The sequence below is a fragment of the Megascapheus bottae genome, chromosome 17 (genome assembly GCF_031878675.1).
Source record: "Megascapheus bottae isolate mThoBot1 chromosome 17, mThoBot2.hap1, whole genome shotgun sequence".
Lineage (NCBI taxonomy): Eukaryota > Metazoa > Chordata > Mammalia > Rodentia > Geomyidae > Megascapheus > Megascapheus bottae.
In genome coordinates, this window is record NC_143525.1 from 16,179,229 (window position 1) to 16,206,530 (window position 27,302).

At 44.1% G+C, this 27,302-nt stretch overlaps 1 protein-coding gene across 5 annotated transcripts; it reads left to right on the top strand.

Moving 5' to 3' along the window:
- The first annotated feature begins 742 nt into the window (after window positions 1–742).
- Strada (STE20 related adaptor alpha) lies at window positions 743–26,662 on the top strand. 5 transcript variants are annotated; one of them, XM_090349954.1, is made up of 13 exons: window positions 743–860; window positions 3,751–3,830; window positions 6,360–6,417; window positions 10,086–10,114; window positions 17,062–17,164; window positions 17,915–18,036; window positions 19,932–20,040; window positions 20,446–20,569; window positions 21,286–21,457; window positions 21,959–22,063; window positions 25,173–25,414; window positions 25,688–25,730; window positions 25,877–26,662. In XM_090349954.1, exons 2-13 carry the CDS (start codon window positions 3,795–3,797, stop codon window positions 26,027–26,029), a joined length of 1,296 nt encoding a protein of 431 aa, XP_090206080.1. In that variant the 5' UTR covers window positions 743–860; window positions 3,751–3,794; the 3' UTR covers window positions 26,030–26,662. The 5 variants fall into 5 exon arrangements, with proteins under 5 accessions (XP_090206080.1, XP_090206083.1, XP_090206082.1 ...); XM_090349957.1 differs by having other exon boundaries at window positions 3,751–3,806; XM_090349956.1 differs by having other exon boundaries at window positions 761–830.
- The last annotated feature ends 640 nt before the right edge of the window (window positions 26,663–27,302 follow it).

The window sequence follows — 27,302 nt, forward strand, 5'->3', positions numbered from 1 at the left end:
CTGAACTTCGTCCCTATCTTGGAGGCTAGAGCAGTAAAAATCTGTGCCAAAGTCAGAGCTGAGGAAAATGGCTTTTTTTTTTTTACTTGATATTTCCACTTTGAGCACCAAAAGACTGCTGCAACCTAGTACAGTGGTGCAGACTTGTAATCACAATAGGGCTAGGCAAGAGCATGGAGGATAACAAATTTGAGGCCAGAATAATGTATATAGAGGGGGGAAAAATCCTATCATGAAGTGCGTAGTTGGTGTGCCTTTAGTCTCCTCCATGCTTCATGATTGAAGTTTTATGGTTCTGTTGTATTTGTGGTAGCTCCCTGGCTACATGGGGTTGCACCCAGGTCCTTGCTAGGCATGCTCCGTATCACTTGAGCTATAGTCTCAGCTCTTGGCCCTTGCATTGAAATCACTCTTAATGTCCTTTCTTCGGAAGGAATGGAGGCTCCGGGGCGTTTTTCAACCCTGTGGGCCGCACCAGTGACGGACTAGGTCTCTGAGGGAACCAGCACCCTTCAAAAGAAGGAATGCCCAAAGGCAGTAATGCTGAAACCCGCAACATGAACAGATAACACCTCTTCCGCAGCAGCGTCTAGGGTCCAAGGAACCAGGTACTGAGCTGATGAGGCCTACTGAGGTTCTGCGCCTGCGCGGGCCAAGACACAGCTTCCTCAATGAGGCGGGACGGGAGGGCGGGGCCCGCTGGTGGGCGGGGCGGAGCGTGCGCGGGTGGGGTGTCCCTCCATTGCGCATGTCACGCTGCGTACGTCCCTCCCAGCAACCGGCCTGGCGGCGGCGCGGCCACAAAAGTGAGGAGGCGGAGCCAAGACGGGGTCGGTACTGCTCGCTAACTCCAGCACCAGGTACCGGGTGTCCGGGCCGGCTGCGGCGCTGCCCGGATGTGTCCCTCCCGCCCTGTCGCCGTTTCCATCTCCTCCGGAGCGGGCCTTCGCGGCCATCCCGGCTCATCCCTCGCCCTGCACGGGCCCTCTTTAACTCTTGTCCCGGTTTCCTGCGATGAGGGTTTGCAGCCGCGGAGGACAGGCTTGGGCCTGGCCGGGAGACGCCGGAGCGGAGTCGCTGGTGGGAGTTTGCTGTCCCCCGTCCTCTAGGGGCTTCCTGATGGGGAGCCTGGGACCAGGTGTCGTCTTGTCCTGCTCCAGCAAAGTAGCAGCAGACCCCTCCCCCGCCCCTGCTGGACAGGCTGAGAGTTAAGATATCCCCCCCACCCCAAGAGCGGGTGACCCCCACAATCGCCCCAAGCCAGACGCTTCTAAGAATATTATGAACATTCATGTGGACGTAAATCCGAATTTCTCGAATAGACAACAGGAGTGGTGTTGTTTGGGGCTTGATCTGATCTGAGGGTTTTTTGTTAGTTGGAGGTTGGTGCTTAGAAGAGAGAGGAGACTGACCTACCTGCTGTGCTCCAGGTCTTACAAGACATTCATTCATTCTTTTCACGTTAGCTCTGTGTGTGTGTGTGTGTGTGTGTGTGTGTGTGTGTGTGTGTGTGTGTGTGTGTGTGTGTGTGTGTGTGTGTGTGTGTGTGTCTTGAATTCAAGACCTGGGTGCTCTCCCTGAGCTTCATCCCTGAGCTTCATTTTGCTCAACGCTAGCGTTCTACCACTTGAGCTCCACGTCCAGCTTTTTTGTTTTGTTTTCTTTGGAGAAGACCAGGAACTTCCCTGCCCAGGCTGGCTTTGAACCACGAACCTCGGATCTCAGCTTCCTGAGTTGCTAGGATTACAGGCATAAGCCCACCAGCATCCTGCCAGCTTTTATACCCTTTTTATGTTTCTCAGATTAAAGAAGTTCCTTTCTGTTTCTAGTTGCTTTTTTGGGGGTTGAGGGGGTGGAGGGCAGAATCAAGGAAGGCAATTGAGACAGGAAGATTATTTAGCCCAAGCTAGCCTTGAATTTATGATCTTCCTGCCTCTGTCTCCAAGTACAAACACTATCATGCCTGGTACTGAGGTTCAATTTTGTCAGGTGGTTTGTCTCAATCTTTTGTGCACACCACTTCAATCTGGGGGCTTGAATCCAAGGCCTTGAACTTGCTAGGGAGGATGCCCTGCCACTTGACCCATGCACCCAGCTTCCCTTGTGTTTTGAAATAGCATTTCACTAAACATCCTTTTTGCCTGATTTGACTTCAGACAGGTCCTCCTATCTCTGCCTGTCATCTAGCTGGCCATCCATTTACATTTAACTTTTTGTTAGCTTTTCCTAATATGCTCCTATTTGGTAAATCTCTTGGAATGTATTATTAAGTTTAGTTTAACACTAGTCTACCAGTGCTAAAGCTAAAAATATTGTGTGACATATAACAAGATTTCTCCACTTTATTGTAGCCCATCTACTTATTCCCCCCAGCCAGTATATTTGTTGCTTTATTGATGTATAACTTTCTGCTTTTCTTTAGCTATGAAGTTTAGGAAACCACTTTCACTGCACAATTTTCATGTTATTCAGGGTAATTTGAGTCTGCGCTTCTGGGCCCTGGTCACTCATATTGGCTCAGAATAAACCATTTTCTTTAAAGCATCCTTATTTCACATCAACAGTACCTAGAAAACTAAGCAAGAAGCAAGTGAAGCAATTATTAACTCTTAAGGGGAAAAGAAGGTATGCAATCAAGGCAAAACTGGGCGAGGACAAGTGTATTTATAGCATATGGGAAGCCACCCACCTGGGTACATTTGATTTCGGAGGGGGAGGACATTGTCATTCTCCATCTGCCTCAGCTATGAACCATATTTGCATAGTCATAGTAATGTAAATATGAATTATTGATTTAACCAAACATGTCAGAACAGTGTGAGGAGAATGAGAAATTAAGGTAGGAAAGTGATGTGGGAGAGTTTAGTCTTCATTTTCCATGGTTGATAAATACCTAAAATTACTAAGTTGTAGTTACATATGTATTATTATATGTGTGTGTGTGTGCGTGCGCGCGCGTGCGTGTGTGCAGACCAGTCCTGGGGCTTGAACTCAGGGCCCGAACTTTTTGCTCAAGAATAGGGCTCTACTACTTGAGCCACAGCTCCACTTCTGTCTTTTCTGGTAGTTAATTGAAGGTAAGAGTATCACAGACTTTTCTGCCAGAGCTGGCTTCCAATGGGGATCCTTTATCAGCTTTCTGATTTAGGATTGCAGGTGTCAGCCACCAATGCCTGGCTGGCAAGTATTTTTGTTGTTGTTGTTGTTTGTTTTGTTTGTCTGTTTCATTTAGAAGCAATAAAGTGGCTAGAAGAAATGAACAGCTTCTGGAAAGAGCTCAGTGAGGCACTGGATCAAGAGAAAATTTGAAATTAAGACAGCTATAAAACCCGGCATGGTGGCACATAGCTATAATCCAAGTACTTGGGAGACTGAGGCAAGAGTATTGAGAGCTTAACTGGGTACCCATAGCTCACTCCTGTAAGCTGAAATCTGAAGATTGTGGTTTACAGTCAGCCCTAGCAGAAAAGTCCCTGTGAGACTGTTATCTTCAGGTTAATTACCAAAACTGAGGAGTGGAACTGTAGCTCCAAGTGGTAGAGCCCTGGCCTTGAGCAAAAAGAGCTCAGGGACAGCGCCCAGGCCTTGAGTTCAAGCTCCAGGACCAACGACAACAAGGTTTAAATAAATATTTAGAATCTAGTTTTTTTTATAGTGCTTTGAGTGGTGGGTCCACATTTTTTTTTTTTTAAATCACAAGCTATTTCTGTAAAATGTAACTAACTTAACCCATTTCTATTTTCCTTTTAGGTTTAAGTTTTTGCCATTGAAGTAGGTCTACATATTAGGAACTCATGTCTTTTCTTGTAAGTAAACCAGAGCGGATTAGGGTGAGTGTTTTCATTCTCTTGGTTTTACTATCTTATTTTCTGAAAAGTAAAATGTTTGCATAGAAGCTGTAGGTGGTTAATTATTTTTTGTATGTGTTACTCAGAATCATATAGAAGTGAGGGATGTTGGAAGTAAGGCAGATATTGTAGCCTTTACTCCTCAGAAAAAAGCTTGCAGGCAGAGGGTGACTTGAAATGCAGAATATACCACAGGTTAGCCTGCTGGAAAGAAGCCAGGATTTATCTGATACAGGAATGTCAATCATATATTAAGTGAGCTGGCCCTCTTTGATGCAGATTCATAGCTGCCAGTGATCTCCCTATTTCCTATTTTTGATGGGGTTATATGTTTTAAAATCTGTATCAAATTGTAATGCAAATAAAATGTAATCATTAATGTTATTTGAAGCATTTAAAAAAATTAAACCTAAAACTTTTGTTGTTCAAAACTTCATTAATCAAAATGACTGTAAGAACAAATATTGGAGTTAGCATCTTAGCTCTCATGGTTTCAGAAAATAGTATATTATTTTTTATTATTGAGTACTTAGTTCTCAAACACAGTAATAATTATTAGCATTTTATACAATTTACTTATTTATTTTGCTGATACTAAGGTTTGAATTCATGGCCTGGCACTTGCTTGCTTGGCTGATGCCACTTAAGCTATGTACCCCGTCTTATTCTAAAATTTTAACAGTGTGTAAATACTTTGAAATAAGAATTTATCACCTGATTTCAAGTATTACAGCAGGAATAGTATGGTATAGTGCATGTTAAGTTTTTAATTTTTTATTTAGGTCTCGCTGACTCACACCTGTAATCCTAGCTACTCGGGGTGAGATCTGAGGATCGTGGTTTGAAGCAAGCCAGGGCAAGAAAGTCTCCATGAGACTCTTACCTCTAATTAACTACTGAAAAAACCAAAAGTGAACTAAGTAGGGTGGCTCACACCTGTAATCCTAGCTACTCAGGAGGCTGAGATCATGGTTCAAAGCCAGCCTGGGCACTAAAGTCTGTGAGACTCTCATCTTCAGTTAACCACCAGAAAACCAGAAGTGGCATTGTGGCTCAAGGGTAAGGCAGTAGCCTTGAGCTGAAGAGCTCAGGGACAATGCCCAGGCCCAGAGTTCAAGTCCCACAGCTGACAAAAAAAAAAATGTGGATCTGAGGCTTTAAGTGGTAGAGCCCTAGCCTTGAGCAAAAGAGCTCAGGATCTGCTGGTGTGGTGACTCACACCTGTAATCCTATCTACTCAGGAAGCTGAGATCTGAGGATCAAGGTTCAAAGCCAGACCAGCACTAAAGAGACTCTTAACTCCAATTAATCACTAGAAAAGGGGAAGTGGGGCGGTAGCTAAAGGGGTAGGGCAGTAGCCTTGAGCTGAAGAGCTCAGGGATGGTGCCAAGAGAGAGAGAGAGAACTGAGAGAACACACTCAGGGTCAGTACCCAGGCCTGAGTTCAAGCTTCACAACTGGCCACAAAACAAAAAAAGTTAAAATTAAAGAAGGGGTGACAGTGACCAGGAAGCATTATATTCATAATCTGACACATGGAATTATATCCCTCTGCACAGCTATGTAATAACAACACAATTATGTATTAAAGTTTTTTAAAAAGAAAATATTGTAGAAAGGGACAATGATTTTATAATTCCAATTGAGAATCCATAGTTAACATTTTTTAGAATGTTCCTTAATCTTCCTTTTTCTTATGCTTATAACTCTGAGAACAGTTTATATTGTAGAGAATAAACTTCAGTGTTAATTAATATGAGAAAGTGAATCTCTTCTTAGCCTGAACTCTGCTTATTGGAAAGAGTGCCTCTATGCCAAACTTTTAACACTAGTCCTTAAGTGAAATACAATCCTGACTCCATTGCTTTTAAATATGAGCTACTCTCTTGTTTTCACCTAGCCTGAGAAAGGTGAAACCAAGCCACTGTATAATAGAAATCTAATACTCATTTGAAATAGGCTGGTAAACTGAACCAGAGGTTGATCCACCAATTTTGGTCCTTGCGAACTTGGAAGAGATGTCTTCAGAAACTCTGTGGATAAAAGAATATTCAGCTCTCTTTGCTTTTATAGACTAATGGAAGCTTGTGAAAAACTGCTGATCAATCCCTAATTTTGGTGTTTTGAATTCCAGTAATATTAAATTGGCATTAATGGTCGAAAGCATCTATAACATAACTATGGAAGAGTAGGGTAGAACAACAGGTTTTTTAATATGCAGAGAAATAGGAAAATTTTCTTCATTATTAAGGTCAGGCCATATATTTCTTCTCTAACAGATTTAAATCCTTTTGCCTAAGGTTAGGTAAAAAGGAATAGAGAAAGAAATTGATCTATTGTTTTTAGCTGATTTCAAGATTCTTTGCAAAACTTTCCATAGGAATATATAATAACTACTGCATGATTCTGTTTTTCTGTAGTCATAGTTTTGTCTTGTCTGCCTAAAAGCTGATAGTTAATTTATTATGGCAAAGAAGAAATACTAATTCTCTTTGGGGTTTTCCTCTTTAGCGGTGGGTCTCGGAAAAGTTCATTGTTGAGGGCTTAAGAGATTTGGAACTATTTGGAGGTAAGTACAATATGGCACTCAGCCTTCATTCAGGATAAATATCACTCTTCCTCTGTTGACTATATCAGTTTATAAAATTTAGCAATTTAAGACCAAGTGTAAACTGCTCTTGTTCTGTTAGAGTTGAACTCATGTTAATTCCATTGTTTCCAAACAATTTGTGGACTGATCTAGCAGATACCCTTGGTTTTTTAGAAAGCCACTGTGCTGCTTACTCATAGGTGCATGAGTTTCTTCTAGTATTTGTCCAGTTGGAATGCATATTGTAAAAGGGGAAAACTAAGTGTTGAAAAAAAAAATCTCTGTCTTTGAAAATAGCTTTACGAAATCTAATAGGGGGCCAGGAGTGTGGCCTAGTAGTAGAATGCTTGCCTACCATGCACAAAGCCCAGGGTTCGATTCCTAGGTACCACATATACAAAAAATGCTGGAAGTGGTGCTCAAGTGGTAGAACACTAGCTAGCCTTGAGAAAGCCCAAGGACAGTGCCCAAGCCCTGAGTTCAAGCCCCAGGACTGGCCAAGACAAAGGTAGCAGTATTACAAAAGTTCTGTATTTACTGATCTATCTAGTTGACTCATTTTTCCATGGTAAAAATTTGAAACTTGCTGGGCTTTCACCTGTAATCCTAGCTACTCAGGAGGCTGAAATCTGAGGATTTCAGTTCAAAGCCAGCATGGGCACTAAAGACCTAGGGACTCTTATCTCCAATTAATTACCAGAAAACCAGAAGTGGCACTGTGACTCAAGAGATAGGACAGTAGCCTTGAGCTGAAGAGCTCAAGGACAGAACCAAGGCCCAGAGTTCAAGCCCCATGACCGGAAAAAAAAAAAAAAAATTGAAACTTAAGAGAGCTAAGAGGAAAATAATCTAACAGCGAAAAACAGATTGACTTTTTGTTAAACCTAAATATCCACTTCAGAAGTAAGGTAGATTTACAGCTAGGTTTAAAAGGCCTACACATAGCCAGATATTGGTGGTTCATACCTGTAATCCTAGCTACTCAGGAGGCTGAGCTAAGGATTGAGGTTCAAAACCAGCCCAGGCAGGAAAGTCCATGAAATCTCCAGCTAACTGCCAGAAAACTGGAAGCAGTGCTGTGGCTCAAAGTGGTAAAGTGGTAGCTTTGAACAAAAAATAATCCAGGATAGCACTCAGGCCCTGAGTTCAAGCTCCACAAGTGAGGGGAGGAAAAGGCCTAGACATTCCTTTCTGATAGCTTTCGGTGAGACTTTCATGGAATGATGATTTTTTTCTTTTAAAGTTGAACTCAGAGCCTTGTTCTTGCTTGATTCAGAACAAAGAAAAGCTTTTCTATAAAAATGATAATTAGGATGATAATTAGGCACTAGTGGCACAAGCCAGTGATATCAGCTACTCAGGAGGCTGAGACCTGAGGATCATGGTTCAAAGCCAGCCTGGCCATGAAAGTCTGTGAGACTTTTATCTCCAGTTAACCACCAAAAAGCTGGAAGTGGCTCAATGTGGTAGAGTTCTAGCCTTGAGCTAAAGAAGTCAGAGACAGCTCCCAGGCTCAGAGTTCAAGCCCCCCATCCAACAAAAGAAAAAAGAGAAAAAGCCAGGGGTGGTGGCTCACGCCTGTAATCCTAGCTACTCAGGAGGCTGAGATCTGAGGATCAAGGTTCAAAGCCAGCCCAAGCACAAAAGGACCTTATCTCCAATTAACCTCTTGAAAAACAGGAAGTGGGGTTTGGCTCACGGTGTAGGTCTGTAGTGCCCAGGCTGAGTTCAAGCCCTGTGAACCACAAAAAAAAAAAAAAAAAGAGAGAGAGAGAGAACACAAAGATGCAATATCCATGTACATTTTATCATATAAAATAATATTTCTTGAAATGAGCCCCAAGAAATGGAAATTAAGTTTTAGTGTTCAAGAGACTGAAATCTGGGAATTGAGATTCAAGGCCAGCCTCGAATGCAGACAAATCCAAAATGGAGGTGTGGCTCAAGTGGTAGAACAACAATTTTGAGCAAAAATAATTAAGCAAGAATGGAAAGACCTGAGTTCAAGCCTCCATGTATATTTATATACATACACACATTTGTATGCATTCGATCCCTGTTGTTTGAGTCTTGAGTATCTTGATATTCTTAGGATCCTTGAGTGTATTGGTTGACTGATCTATAGGGTCCCCAAACAGGCTAAGTAATTGAAGTCTCAAACTTATTAGTTATTAGATGATATCTATTGCTTTATTTTCCCTAATGCAACTCTTAAGAAATGTGGGGTTGAAGCATTTACGAACTTTGTTAACACATTGTTTTAGACAAATGAAAGATTCCAAAAAAAAAAAACCACGTTCTTTTTTTTCTCAGTTACAATGATTAAACATTAGCTTCATGGTAAAGATGAACTAAATTGTAACAACAAAAAGCTGTTCATTCTTAATTTCCCCATTTTTCATGGGATTAAGATACCTTGAAAGTAAGTATTAGTCATTAATGGAAATTGATTTGCAAGTGCAGCTTACAGTTAATTCATTGCAAATATTTCAGTGTATATGAATTGAATGATTTTTGTATTTACTTTGACTGTAGGATCCAGGCTATCTTTTGTTTCTGTTGGAATATTGAGTTAGATTTCCTTTAATCTGTTCACCTGACTTCTTAACCATAGACTGTCTTAAGCAACTATTTCTGATGTTTGTTTACCAAAATACTAATGTCTAGGGGGGAAAATTCTTATTTTGATAAATTAAGGCTAATTTACCCTTCAGTTGATGTCCTTTAGCAGTATAGCTGAGTACTGTAATAGAGCTTATAAAAAAGCATTTTCCTTGGTGAATAGATTTTGTATAGATATTTCTTAGTAATATACAATTGCTCCATTACTTTATAGTTCACTATCTTTCTTGCTCTTGATGTGCTACAAATAAGATTCAGGGCATGCTAGCCAAGCCCTCTATTCTTGAAACATCTCCCTAACTTCCAATGTATGGCTTGTTTGTTTTTTTACATCACTTTTACAAAAGAAGGAAAATCAAAAAAATACATGAGATTTATTTGATAAATGAATTGCAATTTATTTCAGTTGTTCAATTGTTCATCTTCACTGTGAGTAGCTGAATACTAAAAACCCCTTGTTCATTTGTATTCAGAATAGGAAGTATCTGACTCTGGAGAAACAAATTAGTCAATGATCCCTTATATATAAAGTGTTTTTGGCCTTCAAGGCAAAACACTTCCTGGGGAATCTTCCATCATCTCTGTGACTTTAAAATGAGTTTTACGAGTCTGGAATATAACTTAGTAGTAATTGCTTGGCTAGCATGTATCTGATTTCCAACACAGAATCGGGGGGAAGATGACTGTTCACAAAGTATAAGTCTGAAACTGGCCTATTCAAAACCCCATTGTGCGTTGTGCAAATGTCAAGTAAATGTATGAGCAGATCTGCAATGGTTGCATTATACCCAGCGAAGAAGCCCCATAAAGTAGAAGCCTGGGTTTCCTGTTTAAAACCCCACCTAGCTGCAGCGTCTGCACTATGGGTCTGTGTGTGTGTGTGTGTGTGTGCATGTTTACATGTAGCACTGCAGGCACTTACTGCTGTAACGACTCATGGTTTCTATTAATAAATGTAGTCTGAAGTGTAATCATTACTGTTCTGCTAAACAACAAAATGCCAACAATCAATCTCTCTACTCCAGAGCAGCCTCCGGGTGACTCTCGGAGAAAAGTAAGTGACTATGTAGGCTCTCCCATGTGGCTGTTGCATGGAGATGACTTCTTGTGGAAATTTTTGTGTTTTGTTGGCATCACCTTTTATGTTCCTGCTTCTCTGTCACTGAGCTTTATTTGTAGTATAATTCTGTTCCTTGTGGGAATTCAGGTTTCACCCTGGAAAGACTGATGGGTAGCATTTAAAACCAGTAAAGCTTCTGGTACTTTTTTAACTGTCTTCTGGAGATTAAGGTCTCTTTCTTTTCCTAGCCCTTCTAATTACCCATTATAATTTCTCGCCACAAAATAAGTCTCACCAGTCTGAAATGTGAATGTGATTATCTTTTAGTGGCTGGTATTTCCAATGTAGCTCTCTTTAGTCTATTAATAATAAATTTCAGCCCACAGAGATAATATATATCTCTATCTATGTCATAAGGCAGGACCTCAAGCCTGCTACCTTAAAAACAAAGTGAAAATTTAAAAGCAGAGGCTAAAGTGGCTCAAGTGGTAGAGTGTATGCCTGGCAAGCTTGAGACACTGAATTCAGTCTACGGTACTGTCAAAAAAAAAAAGTACAGGGCTGGGAATTTGGCCTAGTGGCAGAGTGCTTGCCTAGCATGCACAAAGACCCAGGTTCAATTCCTCAGTACCACATACATAGAAAAGCCAGAAGTGGTGCTGTGGCTTCAGTGGTAGAGTGCTAATCTTAAGGAAAAGCCCAAGGACAGGGCTCAGGCCTTGAGTTCAAGCCCCAGGACTAGAAAAAAAAAATAGTACAAAACAAAGCTGGGTATGATTGTATACACCTGAAATCCCAGCATGCAGGAGGTGGAGGCAGGAAGATCACAAATTCAAGGCCAGCCCGGACTACATAGCTGGATCCTGACTCAAATACTCTTTACACATCTCTTGGTAAGCACAAAACAGTAAAAAATGGAAATATTTTTACATCTTCCATTGTCAAAGGCTCTATCTCTACTTCCTTCCTTTTCCTCTGGTTTATTTTACCTAAGTAATAGAACCAGATGTACCCAGTGTGCTAAGCTCTTTTGGAAAACGTGAATCAGTGTGTTATGTAGAGAGAGGATGAAAAGACTCCAGTAGAATGCCCTTGGTGGGGATTGGAGAGACCCGTGCCATTCACAGGCTGCCCTAGCAAGCAAAAGGGGATGGTGCTGACTAGGACTTCTTTTTTTTGTTGGTTGTGGGGCTTGGACACTTGGCCTGGGCATCGTCCCTAAGCTCTTCAGCTCAAGGCTACCACTCTACCCTTTAAGCCACAGGCACCACTTCTGGTTTTTTGGTGGTTTGTGCCTGGGCTGGCTTTGAACTTTGATCCTCAGATCTCAGCTTCCTGGGTAGCTAAGATTATAGGTGTGAGCCACCATGCCCAGCCCTGACTAGGACTCTAACTTGAATAAAGACTTTACTTCTTATGTCCTCTGCCGGTCAGTAGCATCTCTTTAATCAATGATCACGTAGCTTTTTTTTTTTTTTTTCAGAATACAGTGCCAATTGTATGTTGTACCAAAAACTATCCTGTGTGAAACCTGTGGAAAGTTGATTGTGTGTTTCTCTAGTAGCATTTCATAAATACTGTCCTTGTATGCTTCATTGTATTTTGTTCTAAAATCTTTTTACAAAGTTATCATTTTTTTTTGTCATTTCTGGATGTCCGTAGCTTGTGTATTTTTCAAGTGCTTCAGGATAAATAAAATGCTTTTCATGGTGTGGGAAACTAACAAAAGACTTCAATAGACTTAGTTTCTTTCCCTGAGAAATTTGACATTTTATATGATACTAATAACGTTTTGCTATGCTGTGTTTAAAGACAGTGAGCTAAGCCTGGCACTGGTGGCTCATGTCTATAATCCTAGCTGCTCAGGAGCCTGAGATCTGAGAATCACGGGTTCAAAGCCTGCCCAGGCAGGGAAGTCCCTGTGAGACTCTTACCTCCAATTAACCACCAGAAAACTGGAAGTGGTGCTGTGACTCAAAGTGGTAGAGCACTAACCTTGAGCAAAAGAGCTCAGGGACAGCGCTCAGGCCCCGAGTTCAAGCCCCATGACCAACAAAAATAAGAAAAGAAAATGGGCGAAGCATTTCATTGTTTTGATTTGAATTTAGACTCTTAAAAAGTCTGAAGTAGGGGGCTGGGAGTTTGGCCTAGTGGTAGAATGCTTGCCTAGCATGCACGAAGACCCGGGTTCAATTCCTCGGTACCCCACATACATAGCAAAAAGCCAGAAGTGGTGCTGAGGCTCAAGTGGTAGAGCTCTAGCCTTGAGAAAGTCCAAGGACAGTGCTCAGGCCCTGAGCTCAAGCCCAGGACTGGCAAAAAAAAAAAAAAAAAAAAAAAAAAAGTCTGAAGTAGGATAGTGCCAGTGGTTCACATTCACAGCTATTCAGGAGTCGATATCTGAGAATATGTGAGGATAAAGAATCCTTGAGACTCTACCTCTAATTAACCAGCAAAAAAGCAAGCAGTAAGTGAAGGTGTGGCTCAAGTGGTAGAGCTTTGGCCTTGACTGATAAAGCCAAAGGCTAGCATGAGGCCCTGAGTTAAACCTTCAGTATTGGCATGGAAACAAAAATATCTGAAACAAAATAATAAACTAATCTCCTGTTCCTGTGTCAATATCAAATCAAATCAGACCTCTTCCTTTCACAACCATGCCTTTGTTTCCTGGCCCATTTGTTTTCCTTCCTAAGTAATAGTTGTCCCTCTGACCTCTACAACAGCCAGAAAGTAGAAAGCTCTGTTTCAGGATTGCTTTAGTGAGTTGGTGACAAGGTGACAGAATAGCCACAGCAGCTACTAGAGTAGTCCATAGTCCATCCTGTTCCACATTGTCTAGGAGCCCATTTTTCCAGTTACCCAAAGAACTTTATTTTCTAAATAATTTTTCTTTCCCTCTACCCCTATTCCTTCCCCACCTCCACCTCTGTCTCTGTCTCTTTCTCTGTCTCTGTCTATCTCTGTCTCTTTCTCTTTCTGACAGTACTGGGATTTAAAATCAGGGCTTCCCACTTGGTAGGCAAGTTCTTTACTCCTGATCTGTGCCTCCAGCCCTTTTTTCATCAGTCCTGGGGCTTGAAATCAAGGCCTGGGCGCTGTCCCTGAGCTCTTTTGCTCATGATTAGCACTGTATTTTTAAGCCAAAGTACCTTTTTTGGTTTTCTGGTGGTTAAATTGGAGATTTAAAAAAATTGGAGCCAGATGTGGTGGTTCATGCTTGTAATCCTAGCTACTCAGGAGACTGAGATCTTGAGGATTTCAGTTCAAAGCCAGCCCGGGTACAAATGCCTGTGAGACTTTTACCTCCAATATACCATCAGAAACCCAGAAGTGGCCCTATGGCTCAAAGAGCAGGGCAGTAGCCTGGAGCTGAATAGCTCAGGGACAGCACCCAGGCCCAGAGTTCAAGCTCCAAGACAAAAAAAAAAAAAAAATGGAGATGAGTCTCAGGTTAACTATGAACCACAATCCTCAGATCTCAAATAGCTAGGATTAGAGGCATGAACCACCAGCACCCGTCTTCTCCAGCCCTTTTTTGTACAAGTTATTATTATTTGTGTCTTTCATGGGGCTTGAACTCAGGGCCTGGGCGCTGTCCTTGAGCTTTTCTGCACAAGGCCAGTGCTCTACCACTTTGAGCCACCATTTCTAGTTTTCTGGAGGTTAATTGGAGATAAGAGTCTCACAGGGACTTCCCTGCCTGGGTTGGCTTTGAACTGCCATCCTTAGATCTCCACCTCCTGCGTGATTATAGGCGTGAGCTACTGCCACTGGGCTGCACAGTTATTATTATTTTTTTTTTTTGCCAGTCCTGGGCTTGAGCTCAAGGCCTGAGCACTGTCTTTAGACTTTTCTCAAGGCTAGAGCTCTACCACTTGAGCCTCAGCACCGTATCTGCCTTTTTTCTATGTATATGGTACTGAGGAATCAAACCCGGGTCTTCATGCATGCTAGGCAAGCACTCTACCACTAGGCCAAACTCCCAGCCCTTGCACAAGTTATTTTTGAGATGAGATCTTTCTTCGTGTAAGGCATGAACTTGGATTGTGGTCCATCAAGCTTGCAAGATGGGAATTATACCGCTGCTAAGATAAACAGAGATCCAAGAGGGTAACATGACTTGCCCAGGGTCACAGAGCAAGTGATAGACCAAATTCACTGTCTGTCCCTGTATGGCATGTAAGTCTATGTCTCTGCATACCACTATATGTTTTACTTAAAACTGCCTTTCCAAAATGGAATGTTAGGTACAGGAGTTTTCCAGAAATGTTTGGGCATTTCCCACAGGGCATCCCTCTGCCTTAGCTGTGGGTGAGACCTACCTGTGATTCTCTACAACATGAGCATGCGCACTGAGCACTTCCTCACTTAAAAAAGCATTAGTGCCAGGACCAGTGTTACCTGGGGCCTGCTTCGGAGAAGTCCCGCACTAAACACAATCCAGTAGGAAATGGACTGAAGATAGGAAGATACATTTCACCTTGGAGAAATCCCACACAGTAAATACATGAAAAGATGGCCACTTTCATTAGTAATCAGGGAATTGTAGATCAAGCTGACAATGAGATAGGCAAAAATTAAGAAATATGAAAATACTGTGTTGGGGAGAAGGAATTGACAAAAAGACACATAATTACCCATGGAATTAGTTGGGCTGGTGACCCATTTTGATAAACAGTACGGCATTATCTCATTACATTGATTGTCTGTGTACTTTGTAGCAGTTCTGTCTTCTCCTAGTAACATACTTTAGGCAGGAAACATATTCAAAGAAGTTTATTTTTTTAATTTTTTAAATATATTTTCATTATAATTAATAGAAGGGTTACATGATATTTGCCAGATAAATGGTGCCTTAATTCCCACACAATGATACCCTTTCACATGTCATGGTCCCCATTTCCCTTCCCTCCTCCCCCGCCCCTCATCTTGTTTTCCCCCATTAATTATTTTTTTTTTTTATTTGCCAGTCTTGGGCTTGAGCTCAGGGCCTGAGCACTGTCCTTGGACTTTCTCAAGGCTAGAGCTCTACTACTTGAGCCTCAGCACCACTTCCGGCTTTTTTTTTCTATGTATGTGGTACCGAGGAATCGAACCTGGGTCGTCGTGCATGCTAGGCAAGCACTTTAACCACTAGGCCAAACTCCCGGCCCCTCAAAGAAGTTTATAGTAGCATAATTCACTGTAGCAGAAAATAACCCCCATACCCCATCAGGATTAGACTGGATAAACTGAGCTTCTGGTCAGGAAAGGAACATACAACAGTGAACATGGATGTTCTACAGAGAAATACAACATGACTAAATCTTAGAAATAGAAAAATGAAGATAATGGATGAAATTAGAAAGGGAGTGTGCTAATAAGACACAATTTTGTTTCTCTAGGCTCCTGTTCACATCACATGGTGAGGGAGGCAGCGCCCCACGAGCCTTCACCCCCTTTAGGCATTGCCAGTTGTTTTAAAACTAGCTGCACTTGAAACATCAACCAACAAAAAGGAATATTAATTTGTCTGGCTGTGTGCTGTGTACCCATGTTTTAGATACGGGCAAAGCCATTTCCTTTGTCCCTTGTATACCTCACAGAGCTTTAGGGAAGATGCAGTGTGTACGAGAAGTGTAGCATATGCTGTGTGCCCTGAAAAGTATAGCATATTCAGATGGCATGGTTCTGCAGAGCCACAATGCTGATAGCTGTTGGGGTTCTACCTTGTCAGAATATTCTTAGCTTATATCCTTCTGGCCATTGCTGAGCCAGAAACCCTTCAGCCACTCATAAAGTTATCTTCTGACTGAGGCCATGTTTGTGAATATAGAAGATGACACATGACCTGGCTAGCCTTAGGTTTTTCCATTTTCAATAGATGTACTTCTAAAGAACGAAGATCTAAAGGAAAAAGAAATGTAATCTCTAAATCATATACAGAAGAAAGAAATCAAGTTCATTCTGCTGGAAGAATACCTAGCGTGTTTTACCTTCAATACTCAAACACTGTTGGCCACCTTTCTTCAGAACATCACAGGCCAGAGGTGTCACCTCCGCATCCTAAGTGGCTGAGCTCCAGCATCATTGTCAAGGATGCATGAGGAGATGGTTGAGAACTGTGCTCTGTTCTGTTCCTGCAGCTTAAGGCTTTGATGTTCTTGGTCTACTCAGAAATAGCAGAGGAGGTCTAGCTTGGGATATGGTTTATTAAAGAGGAAACTTGTGATCTATTTCCCTAGAATAAGATTTAGCACTTGACTTTGTCACGACCTTAAGAGCAAGACCATATCGGAGGAGGGTTAGGGCTGAAGTTGATCAGGACAGATTATACGCATGTGTGGAAATGGCACAGTAAAACCCTCGGACAAGAGACTCAGCAGAGCCTTCTATCTTTCTCGGTCCTTTTTTCTAAAGGTGCCATTCTTCAGACATCCTTTCTTCAAATAAGGATTGCGTAAGTTTAGCCAGGTGCCATTGGTTTACACCTGTAGTCCTAGCTAGAGGATGGCAGTTCAAAGCCAACCTGGGCAGGAAAGTCCGTGAGACTCTTACCTCCAATAAACCACCAGGAAACAGGAAGGGGTGGTGTGGTTCATAATGGTAGAGTGCTAGCCTTGAGCAAAAAGAACCCAAGGCCCTGAGTTCAAGCCTCATGACCAACTATGGGGGAAAAAAAAGCCATGACTTTTAACAGTCAAGTCTATTGTTAGAAAGGACAAGCAGATTCACAGTAAGCTAGAATAGGCCCTTGTTATTCCCAATACTTCCTTGCTCTCCTGTGAGTTTGGATTCCCACATTGAACCTGTAATGTTTAATTTTTCCATGAGTAGAGTGGGCCTTGTTTCTTTGCTACATAGCAAGGATATCTATAACTGCCCTGCTGCCAGTCTCCTCCAAACGACCACCCCTGCCCACCCCAAGTTTTCTTGATTAACCTATTTTTCTTTTCTTTTAGACCAATGAGGCGAGCTCAGAATCGATAGCATCCTTCTCTAAACAAGAAATCATGAGTAGCTTTCTGCCGGAGGGAGATTGTTACGAGCTTCTCACCATTATAGGTAATGTTCAGGGATTACCATTGCTTTCCTGCTCCAGTGGACCACTGTAGCTTTCTCAGCTGGTTAGCAAGAGCCATGGTGACAAAACTGACTCTCTGGGTCTTCTTTGGACCGGTTTTGAACTATAATTCCCAGAGCCCAGCCTGCTGAGTAGCTACGATTACAAGCATAAAGCCACTGGCACCTGGCTGGGAGATTTTTTTTTCTGATTTTCCCTTTGGTGCTGGCACTGGCATTAGTTCCCTGGGCACAGCCAATTAGAATAGTTGGCCTAGAAGAAAAGTAAGGATGTGTCCAAAGGAACAATAGTCAAAATGTAACTAGAATCTGTTGCAGTCAAGTCTCTTTTCCTTTAGACAATATGGGGTTGGAGGCATGGTTTGTGGTAGAGGTCCAGCCAATGAGCAAAAGCATCAGATACTGAGTTTTGAGTCCCAGTCTTGGACCAAAAAGGACAATAGACACCGGGTATGGTGGCTCACACCTGTAATCGTAGCTACTCAGAAGGCTGAGATCTGAGGATTGCAATTCAAAGCTAGCCTGGGCACTAAAAAGTCCGAGAGACTCTTATTTCCAATTAACATCTAGAAAACGGGAGGTAGGGCTGTGGCTGAAGGGGTAGGGTGGTAACCTTGAGCTGAAGAGCTCTGGGACAGCACCCAGGCCCAGAGTTCAACAGACAAAAAAAAAAGGACAACAGAAACCTTTGTAGTTATTTTCTTGTTTATGTCATTTCTCTCTTTCTTTTAGGCAAAGGATTTGAGGACCTGATGACAGTGAATTTAGCAAGGTACAAACCAACAGGAGAGTATGTGACAGTACGAAGGATTAACCTGGAGGCTTGTTCCAATGAGATGGTGACATTTTTGCAGGTAATAAAACACACCTGTGACACTTGGAGAGTGAGCTCTGGTTCATAGTCATCGCAAAGCATCTCGCACTTTAGTCCTCTGAACATTCCTGGCAGGAAACAAAAATGGCTCAATATCATGGAAGCTTTTGATAAGAAGTCCTTAGGCACTTAGCACTGAGGAGTGAGCTGTAATGCTGTACAGCACACTTTAAACTCCATTCTTCATTTATTCATTTAGTATTCAGATTGGCTAAGTACCCTGTGCTGGGTCACATGTAGCAGCAGAGGCAGAATTGAGACCCAGGCAGGCTTGTTTGAGATGTCTGGGCCACCTTCTCTGCCATTCTGTCTGAGGTTGATTTCTGCTTAGCGAGCAGAATGCTAGAGTTTTGTCAGATTGAAAGACCCTGAAGGTCTAGGACTCCCCGTGGCAGATGCTCCTTGGATTAGAACCCAGCTCTGTGTGTATCCAGTACGGTTGCTTGTGTCCCTGCCTCTTCTTCACCTGCAGTGTTTTCCTGAATGGATGCTTATTTGATGGTGCTGTAGTTCCAGTTCATCTGTTTACAGTCAATTGGATTATTTTCATTTTAATCTTTAAACCAATTATTTTGTTCTCTGAAGCAGTAAACAGGCAGAAGATACAGCCCACTGGATTTAACTCATAGCCCAGGGCCCAGGATCCTGGAATTTCTAGATCAATTTTTCTTTAATCAATTTTTTTTTCTTGCATTTTCTTTTTTTTTTTTTTTTTTTTTTTTGCCAGTCCTGGGCTTGAGCTCAGGGCCTGAGCACTGTCCTTGACTTTCTCAAGGCTAGAGCTCTACCACTTGAGCCTCAGCACCACTTCCAGCTTTTTTCTATGTATGTGGTACCAAGGAATTGAACCCGGGTCTTCGTGCATGCTAGGCAAGCACTCTGCCACTAGGCCAAACTCCTGACCCCATTTTCTTGCATTTTCTATGGCAGCTTCTAAGAAAGGACTCTTTCAGAGACTGCCGCAAAAATTTCTAATAGTATTTAGTAGTCGTCATTGTTTGTTTGTTTGTTTTAGTATTAGTTGTTTTTTTAGTACTTCCTTTGCTTCTATCAACTATTATTTTTTGTGTAATAGCATTTTTCCCACTTTTTTTTGTTTTGCTTTTTGCTAGCCCTGTACCACTTGAGCTACAGCACCACTTCCAGCTTTTTCTGTTTATGTATCAAGTAATTGAACCCAGGGCTTTATGCATGCCAGGCAAGCACTCTACCACTAAACCACATTCCCATTCCCTTCCTATATTTTTTTAACTTTATTTTTTCCTTCCTATATTTTTTATTAGCACCACTTAGCTTTACAAAGTGATTTCATTTTGACATGCCCATATAGGTATATATAATATAACTCAGCTATTCCATTACCCTCCCTCACCTGCTACGACCCTTTCTAAGCTATTACTCCCTTTTGTGTTTGTTTTTGAGACAGTCTCACTACATAATTCAGGTTGGCTTTGAACAGTTGATGCTCCTGTCTCAGTCTCTGGAGTGTTGGGATTATTTTCTTACCTTAAAGAGCAGTCTTATTCCTTGGCCTTTGAAGATGAGTGAACCCTGAAGCTTCCTGGTCTAGTCAGCAGTTTATTTTCCTCATCTCTGAGGTGGCCAACAGGGACCCTCCACTGTGTTGGCAGCAGTTTGTCTGTATGTGGAGGGATTGTTCTCTGAGGCTCTTGGGGGTAGCTGGCAGGATCACCAGCCGTCTAAGTAGATAGAGCAGGCTGACTCTACAAAGGGAAGCAGGGCCTGGTTTCTTCTCTATTAGCAGCATGCATCTACTTAGGCTGCTCTCAGGACTCTGAGAAGAACACCAAGAAAATTTGAGTGTCATTCTTCATTGCCCTTTGATTCTGACTTCAGCTTTGTCATTGCTTTCAGGGGGAGCTTCATGTCTGTAAACTCTTCAACCATCCCAATATTGTGCCATATAGAGCCACGTTTATAGCAGACAATGAGCTGTGGGTTGTCACATCATTCATGGCGTATGGTGAGTGGGAAGATGTTCTAGGTAGAGGGGGTTCTCACAGCACTGTTAGCAGATTGCTCATGTACTGTTTTCTTTTGGTTGTGTGTGTGTGTGTGTGTGTGTGTGTGTGTGTGTGCATATGCATGTACATGTGTGTATGCCAATACTGGGGCTTGCACTCAGGGCCTGGCTGCTGTCCCTGAGCTTTTTCACTCAAGACTGGCACTGTACCACTTGAGCCACAGCCCCAGCTTTTTTTTTTTTAATTGGAGAGAAGAGTCTCACAGACTTTGCTGCTTGAGCCGGCTTCAAAATGGGATCCTCAGATCTCAACCTCCTGACTAGCTAGAATGACAGGCGTGAGCTTTCAGTGCCCGGCTTTATGTACTGTTTTCTTCCTTTTACCCTTTGCTTGCTTTCCTTCAGGTTCTGCAAAAGATCTCATGGGCACACACTTCATGGATGGTATGAACGAGCTGGCCATCGCTTACATCCTGCAGGGGGTGCTCAGAGCCCTGGATTACATCCACCACATGGGCTTTGTGCACAGGTACAGTCCGCAGTGACTTCAGCTTTTCTTAGTAAGAGCAGTTGTCTATAACTGTGAGCTCTTCAGTTAGTAGTTGAAATTATTGAAGACAGAGTTTAAAATTCAGATCTTCCCAGATTCTGGTAGCTTACACTTACAGTCCTAGCCACTCAGTAGTCTGAAACCTGGAGAATCATGGTTCAAAGCCAATCTGGGCAGAAAAGTTGGTGAAATTCTATCTCCAAAATAACCAGGAAAAAGAAGGGCTAGAGGCATGGCTCAAGTAGAAGAGCACCTCTAAGCCAACCAAATGAGAGGCTGTAAGTTGAAAACCCAGTACCACCAAAAAAGGGGGAGGATCTTAGGACTGGAAGCGTGGCCTAGTGATAGAGTGCTTGCCTAACATGCAGGAAGACCCGCATTCGATTCCTTGGTACCACATACATAGAAAAAGCCAGAAGTGGTGCTGTGGCTCAAGTGGTGGAGCGCTAGCCTTGAGAAAGCCCAAGGACAGTGCTCAGGCCCTGAATTCAACTGCCAAAAAAAGGAGGGTCTAGATTTTAACCTTGCTGTAATGAAGCCACTGACTGTTAGGTAGCTTGGTCCTGAGTATGGTATGCTGTGCTGTAAAGAAAATGCATATCATGTATTATGCTCTTTGGCCAGAGCTGACTAGATCTGAAGCTATGTAGTGTGAGGAGCAACTGCTACCTGTGAAACCTCTGGGCTCCCCTCAGGAGTGTCAAAGCCAGCCACATTCTGATCTCCGTGGACGGGAAGGTCTACCTTTCTGGCTTACGCAGCAACCTCAGCATGATCAGCCACGGGCAGAGGCAGCGTGTGGTCCACGACTTCCCCAAGTACAGTATCAAGGTTCTGCCGTGGCTCAGCCCCGAAGTGCTCCAGCAGGTCTGTTCCCCAGGGCCTAAGCACCCCCACCACCGCCTGAAACCCTCAGGAGAGGGCCCATCCCGGGAGGGCTTCCTGTTGGCTGGGGGCGCCGGGCACCCACTCAGCGCAGCCATTACTGGCCCACTAGGGCTAGAGGTGATTTTTCACCCACTGGGATCTGAAACAGCGCTGGCACATTTCAAGTCCCTTCAAGGATTCTTCTCCCGCTATGAGTAGAACATTCTGGAAATACCAGATGCTGTCCAGAGCCCATCTTCCCATGTTGAACAGGAGCACCAGCCCCAAACACGCCTTCCGGTGTGTTAAATAACCATTCCAAACATTGGTTCCTTGTCACATAGCAGTTGGTCTTCAGCAAAATGGCAAGGGGACTTGTCATGGCTGGTTGTGGCCACGGGACAGGCATCCTTTTCCTCCTGTTGTGTTCTACGCTTCTTTTCTAAACAAAGACCAGGGATGCAGATGGAGTCATCCACGGCTTCTCTTCTCCCAACTTAGAACCTTGAGGGTTACGATGCCAAGTCTGACATCTACAGCGTGGGGATCACAGCCTGTGAACTAGCCAATGGCCACGTCCCCTTCAAGGACATGCCAGCCACCCAGGTACGCCGACACCAGGCTTCCCTTCCTGCCTGCCTGCCTTCCACACGATTGTTGTTACTGCCAGACTTGGGGACAATGGCTGTTAGACAAAAAGTTTTAGCAAAGGACTTAAAGGGTTAAAGTACGCAGGACACTGGTGGCTCATGCCTGTAATCCTCGCTACTCAGGGAGGCTGAAGTCTGAGGATCACAGTTCAAAGCCATCCCAGGCACAAAACCTCCTTGAGATTCTTGTCTCCAATTAACCACCAGATCACTGGAAGTGGTGCTGTGGCTCTAGTGGTAGAGCACTGCCCCTGAGCTGAAGAGCTCAGGGAGAGTGCCCCGTCCCAAAGCAGAGTTCAAGCCCCATGACTGACCCCCACCAAAAGGGGGGTGAAATAGGAAAGAAAGAAGCATGTACTGTTTACCCATTCAAAAAAGAAACATGCTCTGTTACCCATTCAAAAAGTGGGAGTTAGACTCCAAAAAACACCCTTTTCTTCAAGAGCTGACCCTCCTCAGCGCAGTGGGGGACGTTTGTGCTATGCTTGTAGCTTAGTCCAGGAGGTGTTGGCAGGGTGGCAGGGAGAGCAATATATGGCAATGTAAAGTTTACAAAACAAGGTAACCATTTTTATATATTTATCAAGTATATCTAACCAGGGTAAGAACACTCAAAAAGTCAGTTTTCAATTTCAAATTCTCAGACAGATTATAGTTTTGTGCTGTTGTATACTAGTCTGCACCTTCGGAACCATTCTTTTTTTTTTTATTAAAGAATTTATTAACATTGATTTTGACATCATATTTCAAATGACAAGTTTAACAAACAAGTGTTCAAGAAGGGAATCTCTGTATACAATCACTGGGACTTTGTTTTCTGGTATTGGAGTTTGAAGTCTGAGGTCATGGCCTGAGTGCTATCCCTTTGATTTTTTTTTTAATCTTCTGCATAAACTTTTCATTTATTCTTTTTGGCATTGAGGCAGTCCATAGAATCGACTCTAAGACACCAAATGGTATCAAGTTGGAAGTTAAAATGCACAATAAACCCAATGGTAACATATGAAGTGTGGGGTTTAAGTCATCCAATCATTTTTTTTTCCATATTCTGGATTTTTTTTTTTTTTTTTTGCCAGTCCTGGGCTTTTAGCTCAGGGGCTGAGCACTGTCTTTGGACTTTTTCAAGGTTACATCTCTACCACTTGAGCCTCAGCACCACTTCCAGCTTTTTTCTATGCATGTGGTACCAAGGAATTGAACCTGGGTCTTTGTGCATGCTAGACAAGCACTCTACCACTAGGCCAAACTCTCGGCCCCTGGAATATTTTTTTTATTGTAATTAATAGAAGGGTTACAGTTATATTCACCAGATAGAAGGTACCTTACCTCACACACATTGATACCCTTTCTCATGTTTTTGTCCCCATTTCTGTCCCCCAACCTCCTCCCCTCATCTTGTTTTCCCCCCTTCTCTTTCCTATTTCATTCATTATATATATATTATTTTTTTTGGTGGTCATGGGGCTTGAATTCTTGGATTGGGCACTGTCTCTGAGCTCTTCAGGTAAAGTCTACTGCCCTACCCTTGGGCCTGGGTGTTGTCCCTGAGTTCTTCAGCTCAAGGCTACCACACAACTCCTGGAGCCACAGCCCTGCTTCCCCTTTTCTAGTGATTAATTGGAGATAAGAGTCTCACGTTCTTTAGTGCCCAGACTGGCTTTGAACCTTGAGCCTCATATCTTAGCCTCCTGAGTAGCTAGGATTGTAGGCATGAGCCACTGCACCTGGTTGGCTATCCTTTAGATTTTCGTTCAAGGCTGACACACTGCCACTGGAGCCATAGTTCCACTTTGGCTTTTTTGCTGGTTAACTGGAGCCAGCCCGGGCTGGCTTTGAACCTCAATCCTCAGATCGTGGCTTCCTCAGTGGCTAGGTTTATGATACCTTGCTTCAGAAGCAGACGTGGGCCACTGGAGCCCAGGGCTGGAACTTCTGTTATGCAAATTCTGCTTCTATTTTTGTCCCCACACACACCTGTCCTTTGGCACCGCTGTGCCACCTCTCTGTCCTAGAGGTAGCACAATCTATTCTTGGGTGGATAGACCCAGAAGAGAGGCTTATTCAGGCTTCATCACATTCAAGAAGTAGAGTTGGGATCATTGGGCAAAATGATGTCTCCATGGGGGTTCCAGATGTTAGGAACTTGGTCTAGAAGTGAGAAAAGAGAGGGTGGTAGAGGCTCTGAGCAAGCCTCTCCCTACTTGCACACAGACTGATTGCCACCAGTGTGGAGGGGGAGGCTAGAGAATGGCCAAGGGAGCTATCTAGAAGAAAGGACCCGGAGAGGTTTTAGGGAGGGGCAAAAATAGTTCACAATGTGAAAAGCAGAAACAAGCTAAGTCTATGACCCAGAAGTAAGAAAAAATAGTATGGAATCCTTACTGCTTGGGAGATAGAGATCAGGGGGCTATACATTTGAGGCCAGCCAAGGCTAAAAAGTTCACTCTTTTTTTTTTTTTTTGGCCAGTCACTTGAACTCTGGGTCTGAGCGTTTTCTCTGAGCTCTTCAGCTCAAGGCACCACCTTACCCCTTGAGCCACTGCGCCACTTTCAAGAAGTTCACTCTAAGTTCATAAGGACATCAATACTAGGAACAGGGCTGGTCTCCCATGCACTGAGTTTGAAAGCACTGGAAACAGCTGCTAACCCTGGTCTGCTTCTGGACATACTGTGCCTGTGAGGCCCAATGCATTGACAGGCCACAATGTGACGCTGTGCTGTGGGTCATAGAGGCCCGGGATCCACTTAAGCCTGACAGATTGGGACTTGGCTTAAAAGGTGGGGCCTAGCTGCTGTCTCCACCCTAGGGTGAGGGCTGTAGAGGTAAAAGAAATTCAAAGCCTTGTAAAGGGGAAGAGGAAACCGCCCTTCCTTCCAGCCATGGAGAAGGGGGTGCTTCTTAAAATCTCTTCTCCCTCCCACCATGCTCTTAAGCCAGTAGCCAGCAACCCTTTGGAAAATTACATTGATTTCCCTTCCTTTTGGCTCCTGAGAGATGGATTTGTTGAGAAGGGAAGAGTAGGGGAGGAAACTCCTCCAGCTCGGGCCTGGCTCTGCCTCTGCAGATGCTCCTGGAGAAACTGAACGGCACAGTGCCCTGCTTGTTGGACACCAGCACCATCCCTGCCGAGGAGCTGACCATGAGCCCCTCCCGCTGTGTGACCAACCCTGGCCTGGGAGAGAGCCTGGTGTCCAGCACCTCCCGGCCCTCCAATGGCGACTCGCCCTTCCACCCCTACCACCGGACCTTCTCCCCTCACTTCCACCACTTTGTGGAGCAGTGCCTTCAGCGAAACCCTGACTCAAGGTATCCACTGGCCCGCGGCCGGGCTTTGGGGGAGAGAAGGGGAGCCGGGAGGAGGGCCAGGATTTGAGAGGATGAATACCACTAAGGCTCTGAAAGGCTTGGGGTGGTGGGGTGGCGGGGTGAGGGGGGATAGCAGAAGTCACTTCTCGCCTTGTGGCACTGGCTGTGGATTTGGGTGAGCGGAGGGAGGAGTGGAGGGGGCCTGGGGTGTGGCATGAGCCTCAGCGTGTAGAAAGCACAGGCATTATTCCAGCCTCACGCCTCTCTTTCCAGACCCAGTGCCAGTGCCCTCCTGAGCCACTCCTTCTTCAAGCAGGTACAGTCAGCCACCTGTGGTTCCCGCTGTGGGGTTCCCACTGTAGCACTGGAGGGAGGCGGGAGGGGGGGCTGTACCTATTGCCCCCTTGGTGTCCCTGGGACCTGAGCCACAGTCTGAATCTCCCAGCTGCTTCTCCTCCCCAGATCAAGCGGCGTGCCTCCGAGGCTTTGCCCGAGTTACTTCGTCCTGTCACCCCCATTACCAGTTTTGAAGGCAGCCAGTCCCAGGATCAGAATGAAATCTTTGGCCTGGTGACCAGCCTGGAAGAGCTGGAAGTGGATGACTGGGAATTCTGAGCCATTTGTGGACTATGCTCTGGGCCCCGGGCCCTTCCTGAGGGCTGAGTGCACACTGAGTAGAAAGGAATTCTGCCAGTCACGGCAGCGTGCTGACTGATTGGAGGGACATCCAGAAGAGACCGCTGGTGGAAGGCTTCAAGCACTGGGAACCTCAGAAGGAAGAGATGCTGCTGGGGCCCCAAGGCTGAGTCCAAGCCCTGGGTTTGATGTGTGGACCAAGGAAATGTCACCTCCATTCCCCACCATTCATTTGGCTGCCATTCTTTTCCTCTCTCCCAAGTTCTATAGGCCAGCAAAGAGACAAGTTATAAGGAGCCTGCTTCCCTCTGCCCTCAGGTCTCAATGATAATGGAAGGGCAAGGTAATTGTGTCATCTTAAATATCAGGTTAAAAACGGGCAGATCTTCCTTACCCTCTTACCTCTTGGACTCTGACACCTGAATCCTTCCAGTCTCTCCTCTGTTTAGCGTATTCCTTTCCCTAGAATCCTTCTTACCCCTCCTGCCAGCTGCCTTGATGCCTCTTCCAAGCGCCATACTGTCATGCCTTGCCCGAGGGCCTAAATACCTGGGCTGTATTACTCTCTTACAAACCAATTAAAATTTTCAGAGACTCTGGTGGGAAATGGCATCAGTGTGAGTCAGCGTGCTTCCTTGTGTTTGTGCTTCTAAAGAATGACCAGCCAGCTTAGACTGCCCTGGGTTCTGCCACCAGAATGCTTTTTGAGACAAGGTTTCTCTGTACCCCAGTCTTCACATTCAGTCCTTCTTGCCTTGGCCTCCAAGGGCCGGGATTAGAGACATGAACCACTATGCCTTGCTTCATAGGTGTTTTTCAGAACCCCTAATATTTATCTAAAATTTATTTATCTAAAATTTGAAGACTGTTGTAGCTTTCCTGGTGACATCAGATCACTTGAGGCTGGATGGCAAGGTCTGGACACCAGCCACTGTACAAGCAGGACAGCCGCTTTGGCATCATTGGGGCTGCCCAGGTGGTTCTGGAACTTGCAATGCTCCTCTACTTTTAGAGTACTGGGATTAAAGATGGGTACCACCACTCTTGGCTCCATGCTTTCTCTTGCCTTCTTCCACTCAGCTCATCCTCCACACCCAAACTGTTTACTCTAGTAGTTCATCTATGGTCCCAGCAGGACAGTGGAACTCAGGGCCTGCCACCAGACAGTACCCCTTGGTCCTGATGTCCCTGAGGTGGTCACTTTTCTTGCATCAGATGTCTCCGGATGTCAGGTGTGCACAGTCCTCCAGGG

Bases quoted from the DNA above. Each gene is read 5' to 3' on its own strand.
- Strada (XM_090349954.1), top strand. From the start codon at position 3,795: ATGTCTTTTCTTGTAAGTAAACCAGAGCGGATTAGG. The intron at 10,115-17,061 runs GTAAGTGACTAT...CTTTTCTTTTAG, and splicing joins CGGGTGACTCTCGGAGAAAA to ACCAATGAGGCGAGCTCAGA. The intron at 21,458-21,958 runs GTCTGTTCCCCA...CTCCCAACTTAG, and splicing joins GCCCCGAAGTGCTCCAGCAG to AACCTTGAGGGTTACGATGC.